Source organism: Pteropus alecto, unplaced genomic scaffold, assembly GCF_000325575.1.
Source record: "Pteropus alecto unplaced genomic scaffold, ASM32557v1 scaffold121, whole genome shotgun sequence".
Taxonomy (NCBI): domain Eukaryota; kingdom Metazoa; phylum Chordata; class Mammalia; order Chiroptera; family Pteropodidae; genus Pteropus; species Pteropus alecto.
Window position 1 is genome coordinate 4,633,535 of NW_006434369.1, and position 20,361 is coordinate 4,653,895.

The 20,361-nt window shown below is 36.6% G+C and overlaps 1 protein-coding gene across 1 annotated transcript in view; it reads left to right on the forward strand.

Moving 5' to 3' along the window:
* The window catches only part of KIF13A (kinesin family member 13A), a 175,878-nt gene that overhangs the window by 57,956 nt on the left and 97,561 nt on the right, over positions 1–20,361 (forward strand). Inside the window, 1 exon segment of the mRNA XM_015587289.2 lies at positions 14,259–14,271. Coding sequence (XP_015442775.1) covers positions 14,259–14,271 — 13 coding nt within the window.

Genomic DNA, 20,361 nt, shown 5'->3' on the forward strand with positions numbered 1-20,361 from the left:
GAATGAGTAGGCAGGAGTGGTTCAGGGAGTTGAGCAACACTAATAACAGGGAGCGCTGAGGAGTGGAAGTCATAGGGAGAGCATTCTGGGCAGGGGGAGCTTTTTGTGCAGACACTGTGGGATAGGAATGCTTTCTTCTCTGAGTGATGCTGTCACTCAGAAGGCAGCCCCAGGGTACATGTAGACCGGCCAGTTCACCTGACTCTCATGTCTACTGAGGCCTGGAACTGGGAATTAGCTTCCCTATTCAATACCTGATACATTAAAAGCTATTGAGTAATCCAATAAACAAGCCAGTAAACACATCCTTTCAAATTAGTGGTTAACCGAAACGAAACAAAACACTTTTCTGTAGTAGTAAAATAAATGTACCTACGTATTTATATACAAATAGGCTCCCCTTCAAGTATGATTGTCATAAATGGCCTTGTAGGACATCTAACATTCTTTTGGTATGTAGTTCTGAGATTACTTTCTGTGCATATGTGTGTTTCTACAGTAAACGTTTATTCATTCTCTGTTATTCTCAAGCTCTATGCAAACCAGCAGGAAAAAACCAGGATGAGTGTGACTCAGCCTCAGCCTGGGGGACACTCAGAGTGGGGAAAAGACAGGTATCTGTGACCAGGCCAGATGCTTATACGTGCCAGGCATGGGATAGATGGTAATGAGCAAAGCAGACCTGGCATAACCCTGGTGTAGCTTATCTTAAAGTAGACATGATAGACAATAAGTCACAATGCTGACATAGTGTGATAGGTGTGCCATGTGGAAAACTGATAGTAAATAACAGGGGAGTTCGGGATGGAGAGGTCAGGGAAGGCTTCTCCAGGGATGTGACATTTATGGAAAGTGTGAGAAAGAACTAGTGTTGGGAGGACATTCCTCAGAGACGGTATCACCAAGCCCTGTAGCAGCTCCATGAGGCGATGGGTACAGTGTCCAGCTGAGGGACATTTTGTTTTTCTCTTTGTGGTTGACCTGGCTCATTCCAATATTGGATTAGTAATGGTGGCTTTATTAATAACTTGTTCCAATTGAGATTATGAGTTTAGTCTGTTGAACAGCTTTTTCACCTTTTCTTGATGCCTTTTGAAGGAGAGAACTAAATTTGCTAAGGCAGTGCTATGGTTGCTCTTTTATTGATAGTTCTCATGATGGGGTTGTGTCCTAGTAAACTAAACACACCCTAAGTTGAAAAATCGGAAGTCGAAATACATTTAGTATACCTAACCTTACCAAGTACTGTGGGTTAGCCTAGCCTGCCTTAAACATGCTCAGAACACCTACATTATGTACAGTTAGGCAGTTATCTTGAGTGTCATCTCAAGAGTTGTTGCCCTCCTCCCCTCATCAGAAACAGGAGACACAAATGGGCATGTTATAGATGTAATGAGATGTGAAAACACAAAACACAATATCTGAAAACCACTGGCAACACAGTACACTGTAAAGTACCAGTTATTTACTCTCAGGATCTCATGGCAGACTGGGAGCTGTGCTCACTGCTGCTGCCCAGCATCATGAGAGAGTATTTTACCATATATCACTAGCCTGGGAAAAGATCACAATTCAAAATTCAAAGTATGGTTTCTACTGAATGTGTTTCACTTTCACACCATTATAAAGTCAAACAAACAACCAAACAACAACCCATAAGCTGAACCATTGTAAGTTGGGAACTATTTATCAGAAGGAGAATCTGCTAACCTTAATGCCTCTTCTTCATACCTTGGACATTTCTTCACCTGTCAATTTACTTGGACTTTCCTATTGTTTTGAATCTCTAAATACCTTCCACAAATAATGAATTTCCTATACAATTTTGTGAAGAACACTTAATTCTCAAGAATTCCATCATAGTGATGTTCATTGGGTCCATTTTCTGAGTTTGCCTAGTGGGGAAAAGATTTGTTTGTTCATTCTCTTAACACTGTAAATAGTACATGCAAAGAAAATGCTATTAAGTGGTAGGGAGGTAATAAAAATGATTTGGATGTGGCAGCTGTCCTTAAGGAGTTTGTAGCATGAATGCAACCTTATCTTAGCGATCATGAACCTTCATGAACCTTTATAAACCTTCAGGTACCTTCAAGTCTCAGACTTAGCAGTAGTCAGTTCTGCACTGGGATGGTGACAGGCATTGTAGGGAAGTTACATGTGTGGTATGGTTAGATATGTTTTTTTTATTGTTTTTTTTGTTTTTGCTTAGGTAAAAAAAAACTTTAAATCAAAACTTTTTAACCAGCCATTTTAGGTTCATAGCAAAATTGAGAGGAAGGTAGAGATTACCATATATACTCCCTGCCTCTACACATGCATGGTTTTCCCCATTATCAACATCCTGAACTAGAGTGGTACTTTAATTTCAATTGATGAGCCTATAGTGAATCATCATCATCACTCGAAGTCCATAGTTTACATTAGGTAGGATTTACTCTTGCTGTTGTACGTTCTGTGGATTTGGACAAATATATATATAATGACACATATCTATCATTATATCATACGATGTATTTTCACTGCCCTAAAAATTCCCTATGCTCAGTCTATTCGACACCCTCAACGCCCTCCAGCAACTGTTGGCAACCACCAATGTTTTTACTTTCTCCATAGTTTTGCCTTTTCTAGGATCTCATATAATTGGAATTATACAGTATGTAGCCTTTTCACAGTGAGTTCTTTCATTTAGTAAGTATGCATTGAAGTTTCCTTCATGTCTTTTTATGGCTTGATAGCTCATTTTTTTTCAGTGCTGCGGCTGGATATAATTTAAAATCGACCCATGGATACTGCCAATGCTTTTAGATATATCTGGGCTCTGGAATCAAACTGTTCCTGGTTTGTTGTCCACGCTGCAGGTTTTTCATCTCATGCTTCCTAATATAGAGGATAACATAGCCATGAATGGTCACCACTGGTGTGGCTCTTGTCATAAACACATTATTGGCAGGGTCTCATATGTAGCTCCCATATTTATTGGGGATGAGGATGAAAAATGCCATCCTGCCTAGTTAGTGTGCCTCCTAAAATCTCTTTCGCATCACAAATGGAATTGATTGGAATTGTAATGTTCCTGCCTTCGTGATTTGATTCAATGGGACTTTGAAGTTAAATGGTTCTGCACACATATCTTACAGCATATGTGAGCTGCTGAGTCAGGAGTATCTTGGTCCCACAGCTCTCAAGATGGAGGGTCTAGTGGGCTCTCAAAGTCCTCAAGCATCTGGCATCAGCAACAGTGCCCGTTTCTAGAGCAAATGGAAAAAAGGAGATTATAGGTAAAATAAATGGCTGAAAGTGGAATATTTTGAATCACCCGTGTTACCCTAATACCTTTAATGCTTTACATATATTAATTCATTTAACTGTCACAACAACTCTTTTGCTTATGAGGAAATACAGGTACTGAGAGCTTAAATACCACATCTAAGTTCATGTCACTAGAAAGTGATAGAGGCAAGATTGGGACCCTGGCAGTCTGGCTTCTGCTTCCTGCTTCCATGTTGGACTGGCCATCATAAATGGCCTTTGTCTGCCTCTCCTAGATGATTCAGCTAATACCCCTGCATTTATGAAGCTATTGCATCGTGTTTGCTTCTGACTCCCTAATGCAGGAAATTTAAATGTTTATGTGATCATAAGCATGCCGTCATTAAGTATATGCTATCAAGGTACAAACTATAACATAAATGAAAAACTAATCTTGGAAATAAGAATAAAACCAGATAGTTAAATGTATGGTTCTTCCAAACTGCATATTAATTGGGGTCAAGTCTAGCAGGAACAGATAGACTAAGAATTAGCTCAAGAGTGGCATCACAAAGGTTCTTAATTCTTGATTTAAAATCAAGAATTGGTGCTTTGTGCTGCATTTTTCAAAAGCCTCACCGCATGATACTTTTAAAGACACAGCATGAAAATTGCACAAGAGCCCTGCTTTCTGTGCTCAGTTTTGTTTTGGTTAACCTACTGTGAGATCTTGCCAGCTTCACCAGACTGGGTATTGCAGTCATGGTGATTAGGAGCAGGAGCTTCATGAAGAGGCTTGGAGAACCCTCCACAGAGACACTTCCCCGAGGGCTTCCCAGGGCCTGTGGCCCGCAACTGTAGTTGGCTGTTTCGCTGGCTAGTCTGGAGGAACAATTCATGTGTTACTTTCCTTGACAATATTAGAGAAAGAAGCAGGAAAGCTGTTATTGATGGATAGCGATTACATAAAATAATGTCATATAACTTGTAAAAATTTCCATTCGCTTTGTGTACTCATTTTAATTTTGTAAAGATGTATAGACCATATGAACATTATAATGTTGGATTGATAGTTACTGTAGATATACTCTTATATTCATCTCAAGTTTTGCATTTTATTGTAATTTTTTTTTTTTTTTAATTAACCAGTTGATTTTTATTAACCAGGTAGAAATGAAAATTTCCTCTGAAACTTCTGTTTGATCTTCTGGGCAGCAGTGTTAAAACTTTCAGAAGGACCATTTCTTTTTCTTTTTAAATTCCAATCCATCAGAGACAGATACTGTTAAATGTTGGAAGAGGACAGCGTGGTGGCATTTTACCTCTGAAGGAAAGTGAGAGCAGCCAGTGCCCTGGAGAGACTCTTATCTACTCAAGAACCAGAAACAGTTTATGGACTCCCCACCAATCCTCAGACTACACTGTGAGGAGCATGGGACTAGGCGATTTTCCAGATTTCGTCTAGGTAGTAACCACTATAAAGGAGAAAAACTCTGTGTTTCTCTACTCTCAGTACTTCTGGCCATCAGATGTACAGGGATTTTCTCACACAGACCAGTTCTCCAGTTCTCTGCAGTACCAACTGAATGTCCTATAATTCAGTTCCATTCTGACACTGTCTACCTGGAATTAGCATCGGATCTCACAGGTTAAGGGCTCAGTCCCATAGGATTCCCTCCCACCCCCACTTCAGATGCCAGTGACAAGTCCCAGGTTCTTACTTGGGCTTCTGACCAATGTCTGTAAATAGCAGATTACCATTATGGCCTCCTGGGGTTTGGTAATTTGCTACCATAGCTCACAGAACTCAGGAAAACAGTTTACTTCGTATATTATTAATTTATTATAAAAACATGCAACTCAGGAACAGCCAGATGGAAGAGATGCATATGGCAGGGCATTGGAAAGGAGCTCAGAATTTCTGTGTTCTATCTATCTGGGCGCTTAACCTTCCCAGCACCTCCACATGTTCAGCAACCCGGAAGCTCTTTGGACCCATCTATTAGGATTTTTATGAAAGTTTCATTATGTAGGCTTGATTGATTAAATCATTGACCACTGGTGATTGGTCCAATCTCCAGCCCCTCTCTCCTCCTCTAAGGTTGGAGTATTAGATTTTTAGGCTCAACCTGAATGACATTCAATATTTAATATTTTTAGCCAACAAAATATTAGAAGCGTATTTACAGTTGCTAGTGTCATAATGGAGATGAACCTGATATTAGGAGAGATTGATAACTCATAGATTGGTTGATTAGGTCCTTTAACAAGAGTTCATTGACTATAAGCCATTCAGTATACAACACGAGTGCTGCAGTCAGTTCCGGATAGAAGGGTCACCACTGCATGGGTTCCTGCTTAGTCAGTGGAGATGGCATGATTCATCATTAAACTCATTAAACTTGAGTCTGGCTAGGTGGCACACAGATCGTACACAACTGTACAGAAAGAAAATGATGATTAAAACATTGAAATTTTGTATTACATTTACAAACTCTTGCAACTCAGACATTTTGGGGATCATCAGAGCTTTAAAATAAAATTAATTTATAAAACTTCAATTAATTAGGAAACCTCTAGTGGGAATTGTAAGACTTTGCTCTTTATTTAAGAAGTTTATTGAGTCTGTTGTAAAGCTGATACAGAAAGTATTTTGGACAGAGACTAACAGAATGGCTTTTTTTTTTTTTTTTTTTTTTAAATCAGCTTGTCTCACTGTTCATTCCAGTGGACTTCAGTAGTGAAACTGTCAAACTATTAATGTCCATCCTGGCCTGTTGGGCGTATCTTACATTGGTAATGTGATTCTGCTCTTCGGTACTCATTTGAAAATTCAAGGTGTCACTTTGGAAAAAGGAACCAATAGTTGTTGACTCTCTTGTGTTCTGTTTCTGATGGTGACTCTGACCTTTTATTGTCGACATTTCAAATCCTTAAACAGTGCTTCTAGGTTCTTCAGCTAGTGATACGGTGAATAACCACTACTTACTTCATAGACTGAGAAAATAAATGTCAAAATTTTCAATATTAGGCCATTTTTTAATAAAGACTATCTTTATAATTTAAATCTATTTCTCTGGCCACTTTGTCAGCTGTCACGGGAATTTTATTGTACCCATATAGCACTAAATGGGACCAGATGTCAAGTATGATCAGCCTGATGAAGTATGCCTGAAGTGTTTGCAGTTGTGCACCTGCTCTTGGCTCTTTGCTAAAAAAATTAATATTGTAATTTATAAAAGGTGTCCAATTATACATGTTTATCTACTTATTTCCAATTTTTTTCTTTCTCTATTCTTTCCCTTTATTGTACCTGTTTTCTTAAAAACCACTTTTTCTTTAAGAGAAGAACCCATATCTTAGAAGTACTCTCATAGTCAAAAATCGCTGTGCCACTGACAACATAGTAAGCATTTTTTTCTCCCTCAAGATTTTATTATCATACATCCCTTTAAGGTATATCGCCAAGGTAAATAGAATGGGGTCTCCTCCCAGGCCCGAGCTAGCAGCCCTGCTGCTGACACGTTGTCCTTACTGCCACTGACCCTCCCAGGCATTATCTTCCCAACAAAGGACACTTTGGCATGAACATTACGTATTCACTTTTATGCTGGAATATTTTTTTTTCTCTAAAACCGATTTCTGAACATTGAAAACATTTTGAGCATCTTTAACTTTTTTTAAAGAGAATAATGACATCCATATAATGGATACCATATATCCACTAGTGCGCTCCCACAATTATCTACATCTGTTGTCATTGTTTAATAGCATATTTTAAACATGATGTTTCCCTTCATTTCTTAATGAAAATAAGTCTTCTGTATTGCGCAAAAAATGTGCTCTCATTCATTAGCTCCAATTAACTTTTCCTAGATGGAATTTAGTTGAGCTATTTTGACGTTCTGCGTGTATTATCCAGGAGAGCTATTTGTTGTAATGACAACAATAGCATCTGACATTTATTAAGCAATAATTATGTGCTAATGGTGTGTAGTGTTACCCTTGCCACTGCATGTAATTCTTCAACTGTCCTAAAAGCATACTTTTCTATCCCCTTTTTATACACAGAGAAACTGAAGCTCAGTAGGGTTAAACTTGCCCAAGGTCAGCATAGCTAGATGATGGCAGAACTAGAGAGTTGTTTCATTCTAAATCATGAATTTTTAAACCACTATCTGATACTACTTATTATAGAAATTCTAGCCAAATTTACTTATGCCAGAAGTATGTAGTCCAAATATACCCCAAAAATCAAACCACAGTTTTTCCACAAGTATAAAATTAGTTCAGTTTTTCTTTTGAGTTTTATTGAAAATGAGAGCGAGTAAGTGGAAAAGTAAATTTTTAAAAGAACCAGTTTTCTTTAAAGGAATTTGGGGATTATTAGTATTTTTTAAAATTATAGATGCATTTGGAATTAAAAATTTAAACTCAACAACCTATTAAACATTAAAATATTTGAAGCCGTTTTCAAGTCTGTGATGGAAGTATTGCATGAAGTCATTCACACCGTGCGGTTGTTCCATCCTTGTAGGTGCAGTGGGGAGGCAGAGTAGGGGCTCATCAGTCAGCAAGTCTTACAGATCAGATTCTGCCTTTAAATCATCTTTCTGTTTTCTCCTTTCCATCCTACTTTTCTCTTGCCTTTGCTGTAGTGGCAACTTTCATACCGTGAGGGCTGTGGTGGGTATCAAGTAGAGGGTCATCAGGACAGCTCTCACTGATGGTGTGGCCTCAATCACACCCTCCTAATTATTCTCATTGTACAAGCCATCCATGGCAAGTGCTTCTGGAAAAAGTCAAAGTCAGCGTGGTACTCGGTGCTATCTGCACTTTAGTTGCTGTCTTTCCTGTACTGTCCAACTTTGTCTCAGGTGTTGCCTGCCTAGGATTTGCTCCTCACACATCTTCATGCACATTTTTATGGCTTTATTCATAGCCCTCTCTGTTGGTGATCACTTCCTTCTTCCCCATCTGATCCATATCATCAATCATCCACGTAGATTGTTGTCCAGTATCCTAACCTAGGCTCAAAGAGCTTTTACTAAATTCTTGTAGACTGAAGAGGGCAACATACTGTAGCTTTTAAGAGTGGGAGATGCTACAGCCAGAGACTGCCCAGATTTGAATCGTCATGCTGCTGCCAATTAACTATGTGACTTTAAGCAAGTCATGCAGTCTCTGTACCTTCTATCTCAGTATTTTTCATCTGAAAAATGATAATAAATGGAACCTTATAGGGTTATCAAATATGTTAGATGTATGAAGTCAGGTAGAACTAACAAACATACCTGGAACATAGTTAGAAGTCCATAAGTGTTAATTAAAGTAATGATCATCCATTCCATTTCACAGACAGACATAACTGCTGTGACCAACTTAGAATTACTGCCTTGAAACATATTGCCTCTGAAATATTATCTCACTCATTGACTAATCAGCATCTTTGCTCTTTGACTTTATCCAGACCATGAGTTTCTTATGTTGCTGTTTATTTCCGGTCTGTCATCTTCTTCCTGACTTTATGTACTTCTCTTCCCAGCCCATGTTTTATCAGGTCTTCCTATTGATCGTAGTAGCCCCTTGCTAGGCACAGAGATTGTGTTCTTGAAAAGCACCACAGTTAGCAAAATCCATAGGTGGCAAGATCAAAGTCTTATAGGAAATAGGAGGATTAGGAGAAAAGCAAGTTTAAAATGATATTGAGCATATATCTTAAACTTAGTAGATTCTAGAACACATACTCTTCCAAAGCAAGCTAGATATATTGGTGTTAAAAGTCTGCTCTTATTGGTAACACTTCCCTTGAATGAACTGTTCTTCACTTGGTCAGAAAATTTTGCTATATTTCCTATAAGCATTACAATCTACTGACTCTCTTTTTAAAGTTTTTAAACCAGCTTTTTTCAAGGAATTTAATTTTTTTGGCATTTACATTCTTGTGATAGGGTTTAAAGGCTCTTCAAAATGGATATATAATCCCTTCTACTTTTTTTTTCATTCATAAAAGTGCTTGCTATATGTTCTAAATATATGGATATGTTAACTTGTTGGTAAACAAGTATATAAACTCATCTTCAAACTACAGTTAATAAGTGCTGGGCGAAATGAACTTTAATACCCACCTATCTGACAAAACCCCAAACCTATATAATCCTGTGTCCCATTGTCTGTTTCTATGAATTTGGCTACAGAACAGTCCTAATGCTCTTTGGTCTTAAATGGGCTGTCTACACCGATGCTTCTGGCACAAACAATTCCCTCTCCTGGGATGCCACTTCTTTGCCTTTTCAGCTTGGTGACTCTATTCAGCCTTCTAGATTCTGCTTAGGGGTTTTCTCCTCTGAGAGACTTACTCTCTTTCCTGATCTTGCCCTCTTTTGGGGCCATAGCTGCCCATATCACATTGTATTGTAATATGTGTGTATAAAGTCAGTTTATTGTTGTCTGAAAGACAACATGTCTAATTTATATTTGTAACTCAACAAAGTAGCACACAGTGGCTGTTAAACATTTGTTGATGGAATATAGCACTTTGTTTCTATCTGTGCTATGACACTTATCACCATCCACTTAATATTCATGTACTTGTTTCTCTCTAGGGTGTGAAGCTTCTCGAGGTCAGAAATCATGCCTCATTCCTCTAAATATTTCTCAAAGCACCTGTAATGTTCAGTGTGGAAATCAGTACCCAACAAGTACTTGCTGGTTAACAGAGTTCTTGGACAATTTAGGTGACTCATGGTTTAATTCTTTAAGGGGAAGTGATCATCAGGGGTGTCATAAAGATCATGTCCTTAGAATAATCTTCGGGAGTCAAATGCTACTTAGCTGTATACCTTTCAGATATAGGTTGTGGCAATTTCCAATAATCAGTCAATAAAATAGTTAATACATGGAAGCGGAATTTGTGTTTCAGAAGAAGACACTGATCATTCATGTCGCTTGAAGCATTATCTGGTGTTAGGGCTTGTGCACATCACAGTTTTTGACCATCTAGATTCTCAGTAGGCTGTAAATAATGGACAAAAGACTCCAGAAGTCTTTCAGTGTGAGATGTGGGGAAAGAACTCCAGCTCTCTACGGTTGTTGTAGTATGTGGTTTATTCTGCTTTATTTCACTCTCTTGTTAAACTTTCCAAGTCTATACTACCTACTAAATTAAGTATCCGACTCCTCATTTCAAGACCTGGCCCAAACTAGGTTCAATTCATCTTTATAGTATTATTTCCTAGAGCTTTTATACATCTATCTGTCTGTTTGTCTGTCTGTCTATCTATCTATCTATCTATCTATCTATCTATCTATCTATCTATCTTCTCTAATCTCATGAAACTGAACTTCCGTTTCTGAACGTAATCGCTCTCAGAAGCTTTTGAGGGTTTGACCATTGTTAGCATCCCAGTGAACTCTATGTGTAATGCTGGTCTAGAGAAATAATTACTTTTGAATAACATCAGAAATAGTCTACAATTTCTTACAATCTCTGAAGGCTTCACTGCTATTAAATGCAATCAGTTTCGCCCCAAAATTGTGAGATCGTGGGATTGTGGTGGTGATCGAAGTAAATCCTTACATCTGGATTATGTTTAACTCACTAATGTAAACCATTACTTCTCAGTTCTTGTAGTGTTTTTAGTCCTATATGAGTATATGGGATTGGTCATGAAATCCCATAGATCCTAGAGATCATGAAATTAGCATGGGACATGGCATCTGTTTTTGAGGGGTTTAAATTTTAAGGATACCTAAGAGTCGAATACTATACAGACAGAATTAGTGAAGGCCATAAGACTTTATGTGTGCCAGTAAGTGCTAAGCTGTTTTGTTGACCATAGAAATACTGTAGAATCAGAGGGCCGAAGACCAAGGTGGTCTCAACAATTTGCGAGGAATTGAGAGAATTGAGCCTTGATCTGGGTCTTAATAGAAAAATTTAATCAGGCAGAGCAGGGAGACAAAAGTGGGATAAAAACATGGCAATTACATGAATTGGTGGTGAATACACATGGTGTGGGTGACTTGAAGCGTTCCATTGACTTCCTTGTCCTGGAGAAAAGGGAAGTAGCTTTGGTGTTTTGGAAAATAGAGCTACTATTGGTGTAGAACTGTACCTCCTATTTTTTACCCCCAAATCCTGGGACCTAGAAACATTACTTTGCTGGCTTCTAAAATGTCAGATTGTGTTCAGTTTATTTCTTTGCAATACACACACATGCACACACAAATACACACACACACACACACACAACTCTGATAACCTGCAGAGATTCATGTTATTAAAAACAGGACATTTTTGAGGATGAATGAGAGGGTGGAGAATGGTCAGGAGTATACAAGCCTTAAGCCAAGAGTCCGTGGAATGCTCTGAGTCATCAGTCAAGTCCATATCTGTGGGTCAGTTTGGTCTGCGTGAAGGGATATTCTTTGTAGTTCACTGGATGTTTGCTTAGGCAGGGTTAGTACTACTTTCTGTAATCGAGCCTTACAGATATCTCAGCAGTTGGTTAGACTTGACTGAGAGTTAGACAGAACTCTTCGTTGATAAAACTTTGTTGATGTAATTGACAAAAGGCCATAATTAAAAGTATACATTTAATATTGATTATGTTTCTGATCGATGTTTTTATTTTTCATCCCATTTCATATTTGTGAACACTTTTATCTTTATATTGTAATATCACATTAGTTTTTTTTCAAGGGAGAGTATCAGTATGACTCATATTGGAAAAATTTTTCTTCACAGCTACCAATGAACTGTAGCTTTTGGGGACTGGGACAGTAAACTGTGGCCCTAAATTAGGATGACCTAGTTGCTTATTACCTGATTCACACCTCAAGAAAGGTTTAGCCATTAATGAAGTACTGTTGTGATACCCTAAATGGCCTTCTTTGCTTTCTGTAGGAAGGATCCTTGTTCTAAAATAAATGATAAGCAAATTTGATTAGTAGCAGATAAAGTTAGTGGCTTCCCTTTTGCCCCTGCTGCTCAATGTCCATTTATTCTCAACAGTCTTTAGTCAGAAACACAAAAGATGGTAGCAGAATTATATTGACATTCTCATATTATGTGCTGTCTAAGTGAAAGGGATACACTTTTCAAGTATTTAATGTTGAAATAGGATAGGTTTTCTAAGACAATAAAGAAAACTATTGGAATATTAATAAAGAACTTTAGTATTGAACATCTAAGGAGGTAAATGTACTACTGGCTACAAACCAGCACTTGTTTTTGATGTTGATGATGATAATTGTCCAGTTGAGGCATAAAGGAAGCACACGAGATCCTTGGTATTCCTTTTAGCATGTTCCGCCCCCATTAGGTTACTTGGTTCATCGTAGACTAAATGTAAAATGAAATGTATATTGTATTAACTTGGCCTATGCCATTTCATGATTGCCTTAGTGTAAATCCAAGTGATTTTTCTTTCCTTTTTTAAATAAAGCAGTAAATTTAAATGGCTTTTTAAAAATAAAGAAGCAAAGTAAGAGAAGGCTTAGTCAAATATTGTTCTACCTTCTCAGAGCAGATGCCTTCCAGATCAGTGTTCCCCTTAAGGAAAATATTTTGGCACAAACTTCAAGCTTTTGCGCAGAGCAGAGATCTATGGCTTTCTTAGAATTAAAAATACTCATGCATTTTTTTTTATTTATTATAGTAGCTATAAATGTTTATCTTGTTCTAAAGGGTAGACACACAGAATGTTGAGACTTGTTTGGAAGCAGCCAGAGATACCAGTTTCTCTAGATAGAGTTTCTCTGTAAATCCTGTAGACAAAAAAAATCACATTCTTGTTTTGCACAACTGTTGAGATAATGACATAAGGCCTCATTTTCTTTCAGCTAATTCATAGAATTTCAAGAATATGAATTTGCATTTTCATCATGAGAGGAATGTTATGATTTTCTTTACCTAGATTTAAAAGTTTTGAGTTATCTACTTGACTATGGAATCCATGGACAGTCTTTCCTTACCACTGAGCCCTGGGTTTTGTTTGGGGCCCTCAGAGCTCTGTTGGACTCAATGATGGAGAAAAAGCACCATGCTGCTTGTTCTTGCACCTTTTGATTTCCATGCCCTCTGCCCTGGAAAATCCATTTTCTTAATCTCATGATTCTTTTCTTTTTGAAGAAGAATTAAAGCCACAAGGAAAACTCCCCCATATCTATTTAACAATAATTTTATAGTTTATGAATTGATGGTATTGGAGGTTCATTAAGAATAACCACATCAGGAAGGCCAAGAGCTGTCATAGGATCACACACCATAAAAAATCATATTTTAGCACCTCAATTTTGTAAAGGAAAACATATACAAAGCAAATTATCCTGATAATTTATTACTTTCAAAATGATTTCCTTTTCAGAATTTTCTTCTGGTGTAATTTTAGTCATTTTTGAGATATTAACATATAAAAGTGAATGTGTGGTTGATGATGGGGGAAAGATGTAACTTGCTTTTAAATTTCTATTCAAGGTTGAAATATGTGAAAATTGTCAGCTAGAACCATGATTTTTTAAATGGGTAAAAATTCCATATAAATTATAGTATTTATCAAAAGAAATATATATTTAATATATATTTATTTGCATAATGAATCTACATATTTAAATAACAATTTAATAAAAATTTAAGTATACAAATTGATTTAAAAGTAATTGATCACAATGTGATTACAGCAATTCTTTATCTCTATGCTCTTTTGTTGGAAATTTTTAGAATTATTAAAAATATCTCTGAATGACTGGGTCTATTCTGTTAAACCAGGAAAGAAATTCATTGTACCTATACTATATTTTTGAGTAAATATAAGAGTTTATCACTTCAAGCAGTGAAGTGAATTTGGCTTCTGATCTTTGTGAAGTAGAATATCTTTCAGGTCACTGTTATTGTGATGCTAAATTTCTCTTATGTTTTTTCTCTTTCATTGTTTCCTTCTGATGTGCTGTGTTGACAACCCTCTCTACTTCTGCTGCTGAAACTTTTTGTTTCCATCATTAAGGAAACCTCCCAAGGTAAGCACTGATATGAAATTTGGCATGTATACTGGCTAAGTGTGTAAAAATACAGGATTTTGTTCATCACAGTAACACATGTGGAATACCTTTCTCCTTGAGAAGAAATATTGGCATTCTAGTGTAAAACCTAACCTGTGGACAATTAATGTTGATAATGATATTAAACTAGAATGCTCCTCTACATTTAGAAAGCACCTTTATAAATTTCATTCTTGGTATTAATGCTTTGGTCCTGTTGGGTTACTGTTTCTATTTTGTTGATTATGAAAGGCTCAAAGAAATGAAATAGCATGTCCTTATTAACAGATTGAGTGGGTGGAGGAGCTAGGACTGTATGATGTCAACACCTAGAAAATGGGAGGACAAAAATGGTAATATCATAGAATGATAGTGTGGTAGCTATGACTATAAACTGGACTAACTATCTTTTCTTTGTCCTCCAAAGAATAGTTGATATCATCAGAAAAATTCTCCAAACTTTTACATAGTATTCCAACCATCTACCAACTCTGTGTGCTCCACTAAGATTTCTAGCTAATCACAAAGTCCACTAATTGGAGTTACTCCCCTTGCTCTGGCCAGCCTTTGATGGCATGTTTGCTAGTGAAAAGCCCAAAAATTCGTTAGTAGGTGGGGAAAAAGAATATGGGAAGCAGGGGATCTGAATGTCCAACTCCTGAATAAGTGAAGACTGATTTTGTTACCAGTGGGCATTTTATTAGGTATCAAAGGGACACTTTGTGCTTAAAGGAAGGAGAAATTCGACCAGTCATGCTGGTTCTAACTTTGGTTTCTGAGATGCAGTCAGGACAGGGTACACGTACAAACATTGTGTGGTCAGAATCTAAGACATGTTGGGTGAGGGTAAGGAATCCAGAATAGATTAGGTTTACTCATCCCTGGGTTTATGAGAAAACATTTAACTTAGCTTTTGGAGTATGGAAATTCATTAAAATGCTAAGTGCAATCCTTTATATTTATTGAAGGCAACATAGGATTGTCCTTGGCACTAAGAGTGACAACTCCAGCAGGGAAGGCACACATCAGATAAATAGTATGAGATATTTTAAGGAAGAAAAAATATATGCCATTACAGAAGTATAAGCACTGGCATCTTGCCCAAACCTGGGGAATTATGAGGTTCTCTCTGAGCAACTACTGATGTGGATATAGTCCCTAAAATTTGCAACCAAAAAGGTGTTTCTGCTGCTCAGAAAGATGTGAGTAAGTAGTTCTTCCTTCTCTTGCTGGTTCCTAGAAGTTTCTGAACAGACTGTCAACCTTTTGATATATTTAATATATTTAATTTTTTCCTCACAGAAAAAGGCAGTGAAATCCTAAGCAGTTCCATATGTGACTACTTAGTGATGGAAAAGCACTGAAATGAAAAAGAGGCACAAAAACACATTTAAAAAACCACAAACTGCTTTATATCCAGAAATGTTCTAGTTATTTTCTGTACAGTATATATAGCTTAGTGGTTTCACTACGTATCCTCTTGGTAATTCCCAAGAAGTGTCATGAAATTTTCAAAATAAAATGAATATAAAATTACCACGTTTGTGTGTGTGTGTGAGCGTGCATGTGCGTATGCCATAAGGCACATCTGGAAAGTATGAAGATTATCTTGAAATCAAATAAGTAACACCATAGAGTCAAATTGTTTAAAAAAACACTAAAACATAAGACATTTTCTTGTATAAACTGTAAATATTGAAAGCAAATGAGAAAGGGAAAAGTGCATTTAATGATTATATAAGAATAAAATTTTAATGACTTAAAGCAATGAAATTTTGACATGAATAATTAGCAAAGGCATCAGAAAAGACTGGTTGGTACAATTTAAGAAATAATTATTCTGGGCAGGGGACAAGTGCTACATGAATCAGACCTGATCTTAGCATTCTAATGGAGGTGGGGTAAGGAACATATGTACAATATAATATAAAATCAATTGTGTTAAAGGCTACAAAGGCAAAATATTTTTGGATTCATGGGATGCAGGGACCTGTTCTGACTTCTGCATTACTGAGGACGGCTGGACAGTATATTCAAAACCTATGCTTAAAGGCATTGGAGAAGTACCAAATTAGTGAGGAATTTACCAGACCAAGATCCAAGAGAAGGCAGAAATTTAGAGAGGTTAAACTGGTATTTGGGTGCATGCCTTTTAGTTAAAAGAAGCTAAAAGTTAGAGCAGTGTTTCTCACATCCTTGCAGGACCTAAAGAACCGAAGGGGACAAAAATGTTGAAGTTCAGGGTCTGCCAGAGGAGATGTCCTTGGTAAAACTCTTTATACCAAAGTGGATTGAGACCCAGCCTTGGGTGGTGTATAAAAACAGAAGTAAACCAGTCCTCACATGGATTGCTGTGTGGTTGCAAAATCTTTGTGTGATCTAGACAATCTCAAACTAAAATTGGATCAAATTAATACTAGAATGCAGATCCCCGTAGGCACCTGGCAGAAGTAAATGTAATATTGTCTCTAGTGATTGCACAAATAGTTTGAAAATACAATGTCTAGCACATAATCAAAGATAAAGAGGTACATAACAAGACAAGGCAATGGGAACAAGAACTAGCAGAAATAATAAAAAGTAGAAATAAACTTACAGATGCTTCGATGTTCAAACTTAAGCATGAACTTAAAAATATCTATCTATGCTTATTATATTCAAAGAAATAAAATATAAGATTGTTGGAGGGGTCTAGAAGTCTTTAAAAGTGACAAAACAAATTTGGAAAAAATCCAATAGAAGTTCTCACCTTGACACCCCAAACCAAAATTAAAAACTTAAGGTTAGAATTTAGTAGCAGAATGGATCCAGTCGAAGAGAGAATTAAATAACTGTAGAAGATAGGTTACTAGAAAATATTGAAATGAGGTATCGAAGAGACAGATGGTACTGAACAACTGACATCCACATGCACAGACATGAATCTAGATACTGACCTTATACCCTTCACAAAAATTAACTCAGTGGATCACAAAGTTAGATATAAAATGCAGAACTATAAATTTCTAGGAGATAACATTGGAGAAATCTAGGAGATCTGTAGGTTGGTGATGACTTTTAGATATAACACCAAAAGCATGATCCATAAAAATAAAATTGATTAATGGGATTTTATTAAAACTAAAAACTTTTATTCTGCAAAGGCACTGTTAAGAGATTGAATAGAAAGCCACAGACCGGGAGAAAATATTTATAAAACACATCTGATAAAGGAGTGTTATCCAAAATATACAAAGAACTCTTAAAACTCATCAGTAAGAAAATGAACTACCCAATTAAAAGACCTGAACAGGCACTTCACCAAAGAAAACATACAAATGACAAATACGCACATAAAAAAATGTTCCACATTATATGTCGTTAGGGAATTGCACATTAAAACAACGAGATAACACTACACACCTATTAGAATGACTGAAATCCAAAAATCTAACAATACAAAGCTGGCGAGAACATGTATCACAGGAATTCTCATTTGTTGCTGATGATAATGAAAAGTGGTATAGCCGTTTTGGAAGATAGCTTCAAAATTTCTTAAAATGCTAAACATATTCTTATCATACTACTGAGCAATTGTGCTTCTAAATATTTATTCAAACAAATTGAAAACTTCTGTCCATTCATAATTGCCCCAAACTGGAAGCAATCCTTCAATAAGGTAATGTATAAACAAACTGTGGTACATCCCTACAATGGAATATTTTATGAGCTATCAAGCCATTAAAGATATGAAGGAATCTTAAATACATATTGTTAAGTGAAAGAAGCCATTCCAAAAAGGCAATATACCACATAATTCAAACTGTATGATATTCTGGAAAAGGCAGAACCAAAAAGGCATTAAAAAATTAATGGTTTGGCCTTTTGAGCCACGCTTCTCTTGCTCAGGCCTGCTTCCACATCTGGAAGTATACTTTACCTTCTAATAAAACTTTTCTTTTCTACTGTAAAAAAAATAAAATAATGGCTTACCTGGGCCAGTGCCCATAGCACATGGCAGCTACACAATGACTATTGAATGAATGAAGAAATAAAAGAAAGATCTGTTGGAGCCAAAGGACACTCAAAAGTTTAGCAGTCCAGCTATATTATTAAGCACCTTCACCAATGGACAGAGCCACTTTGCTAGACACTAGCCAGGGAACACTCTCTGCCATGATTCCATATTCTTAAAAAGGCCCAGATGATCTTCCATGATCCTGATGTTCCTGTCTGGCCTGACCCTAAAAGGAAAGTGTCCACTGGACTTTACAAATCTCACTACCAAATTGGATTCTCTTGTCATTAATTTGTGTTTTCCTAAGGAATATTTTGTCATGTAGTCTGTTTGAGCAGTTGTTGAAATTATGTCTAATTATATGATGATAGTAAATAATAATAATCACCTCCCTGCAATGTTATGTGTAAGGATTTTCTGCATTTTAATAAATGTTCTAAGGTAGGAGAAAGCAGAGGCTGTCATTTTATATTTGATTGAGTTATCACTATTGCTACCCAGTTGTTATGCAGGGAACATCTCACATTTTTTATATCTGTCCTGAAACTGTACTCTTAGAATGCTATTTCTAATGTTACTATTAATAATAGCTATCTTAAATCCAGCACTTCCAATATGCTGGATCCACTTTAAATCCAAATTAAAATTTGATGCAAACTTGGGTGCCTTCAGAGAGAAGAAAATAAATCAGTGATGGCAAGGAGAATAAGGAGAGGATGAGTGAATAGGTGAAGCATGTGATTTTTCAAGATAGTGAAACTATTCTATATGACACTATAGTGGTAGATATATGCATTATGTATTTATCAAAACCTATAGAATTGCACAGATCAAAAGAGTGAAACCTAATGTAAACTATGGAGTTTTGTTATTAATAATGCATCAATATTGGTTCATCAATTACAACAAATTAACACACTAATGCACATTATTAAAAATTATTAAGAGAAACTCTTGGGGGATGCTCGAGAAAAGGCGATATATGGGAACTCTCTGTACTATCTGCTTGATTTTTCTGTAACCCAAAACTGCTTTAACAAAATATTAGTTATGAAAAAATATATGTAATTTATCATATTAACAGAATAAAAAAGAAAAACCATGTGATTATCTCAGTCAATGCAGATAAAAAGCATTTGACAAAATTCAACATTTATTTATGATACAAACTTGCAGCAAGCTAGCATTAGACAGAAATGTCTTCAACATGGTAAAGAACATCCATTAAAAATCCGCAGCTGTCATCATAATGGTAAAAGACTGATCACTTGTCACCTTAGATGGGGGGGAGTAAGGCAAGGATATCATTCTAGCTACATCTATTCAGCTTAGACTGAAGGTCCTAACCAGTAGAATAAGGCAAGAAAAAGAAATATGAGAAATTCAGATTAGAAAGGAAGAAGCAAAAGCATCTTTATTTACAAACAGTGTCATATAATTGGAAAACATTAAGGTATCTACAGATAATCTCCTAGACTGTACAAGTGCAACGTGGCAGGAAAAAAGGGCTAAAATTCAAATTATACTAGCAATGAACATTAAAAAAAGGAAATGTAACTAAAACCCAGTAACTTACAGTAGTTTCAAAAACATTAAATACCTGAGGATATACTTAGTAAAAAAATAACGACCTTTTTACTAAAACCCCCCAGATATTTTGTCATTTGATTATAGACAAATATACCAAGAGATGGAGAAAAGAGTGTTGACTGTGTTCAGAGAATGACAAGCCATAGAGTTGGACTAACAGTGGATGAAGGGGAGTCCTGGGTGACACATCTGGAAAAAGGTTGAAACCAAATCCAGCTGCAGAAGGCCTTGATGCCAGGCTTGGACCTTGATACTTTTAGTCTCTCAAACATCTATTTTGAACAAAGCAGTAGCCTAGTTGAGGCTCCCTTTCAGAAGGTTAATCTAAAAGCAGAGCACAGAGTGAATTTTATTTGGTCAGTGGGGAGACTGGAGATGGTATTCAATAAAATGCCAGAAAAGTGGTAATAAAGGCCAGCCCTGGAGCAGTGCCTTGGGAAGAGTTAGAGATGATGACTCTGAAGTTTAAAACTGAGTGACTG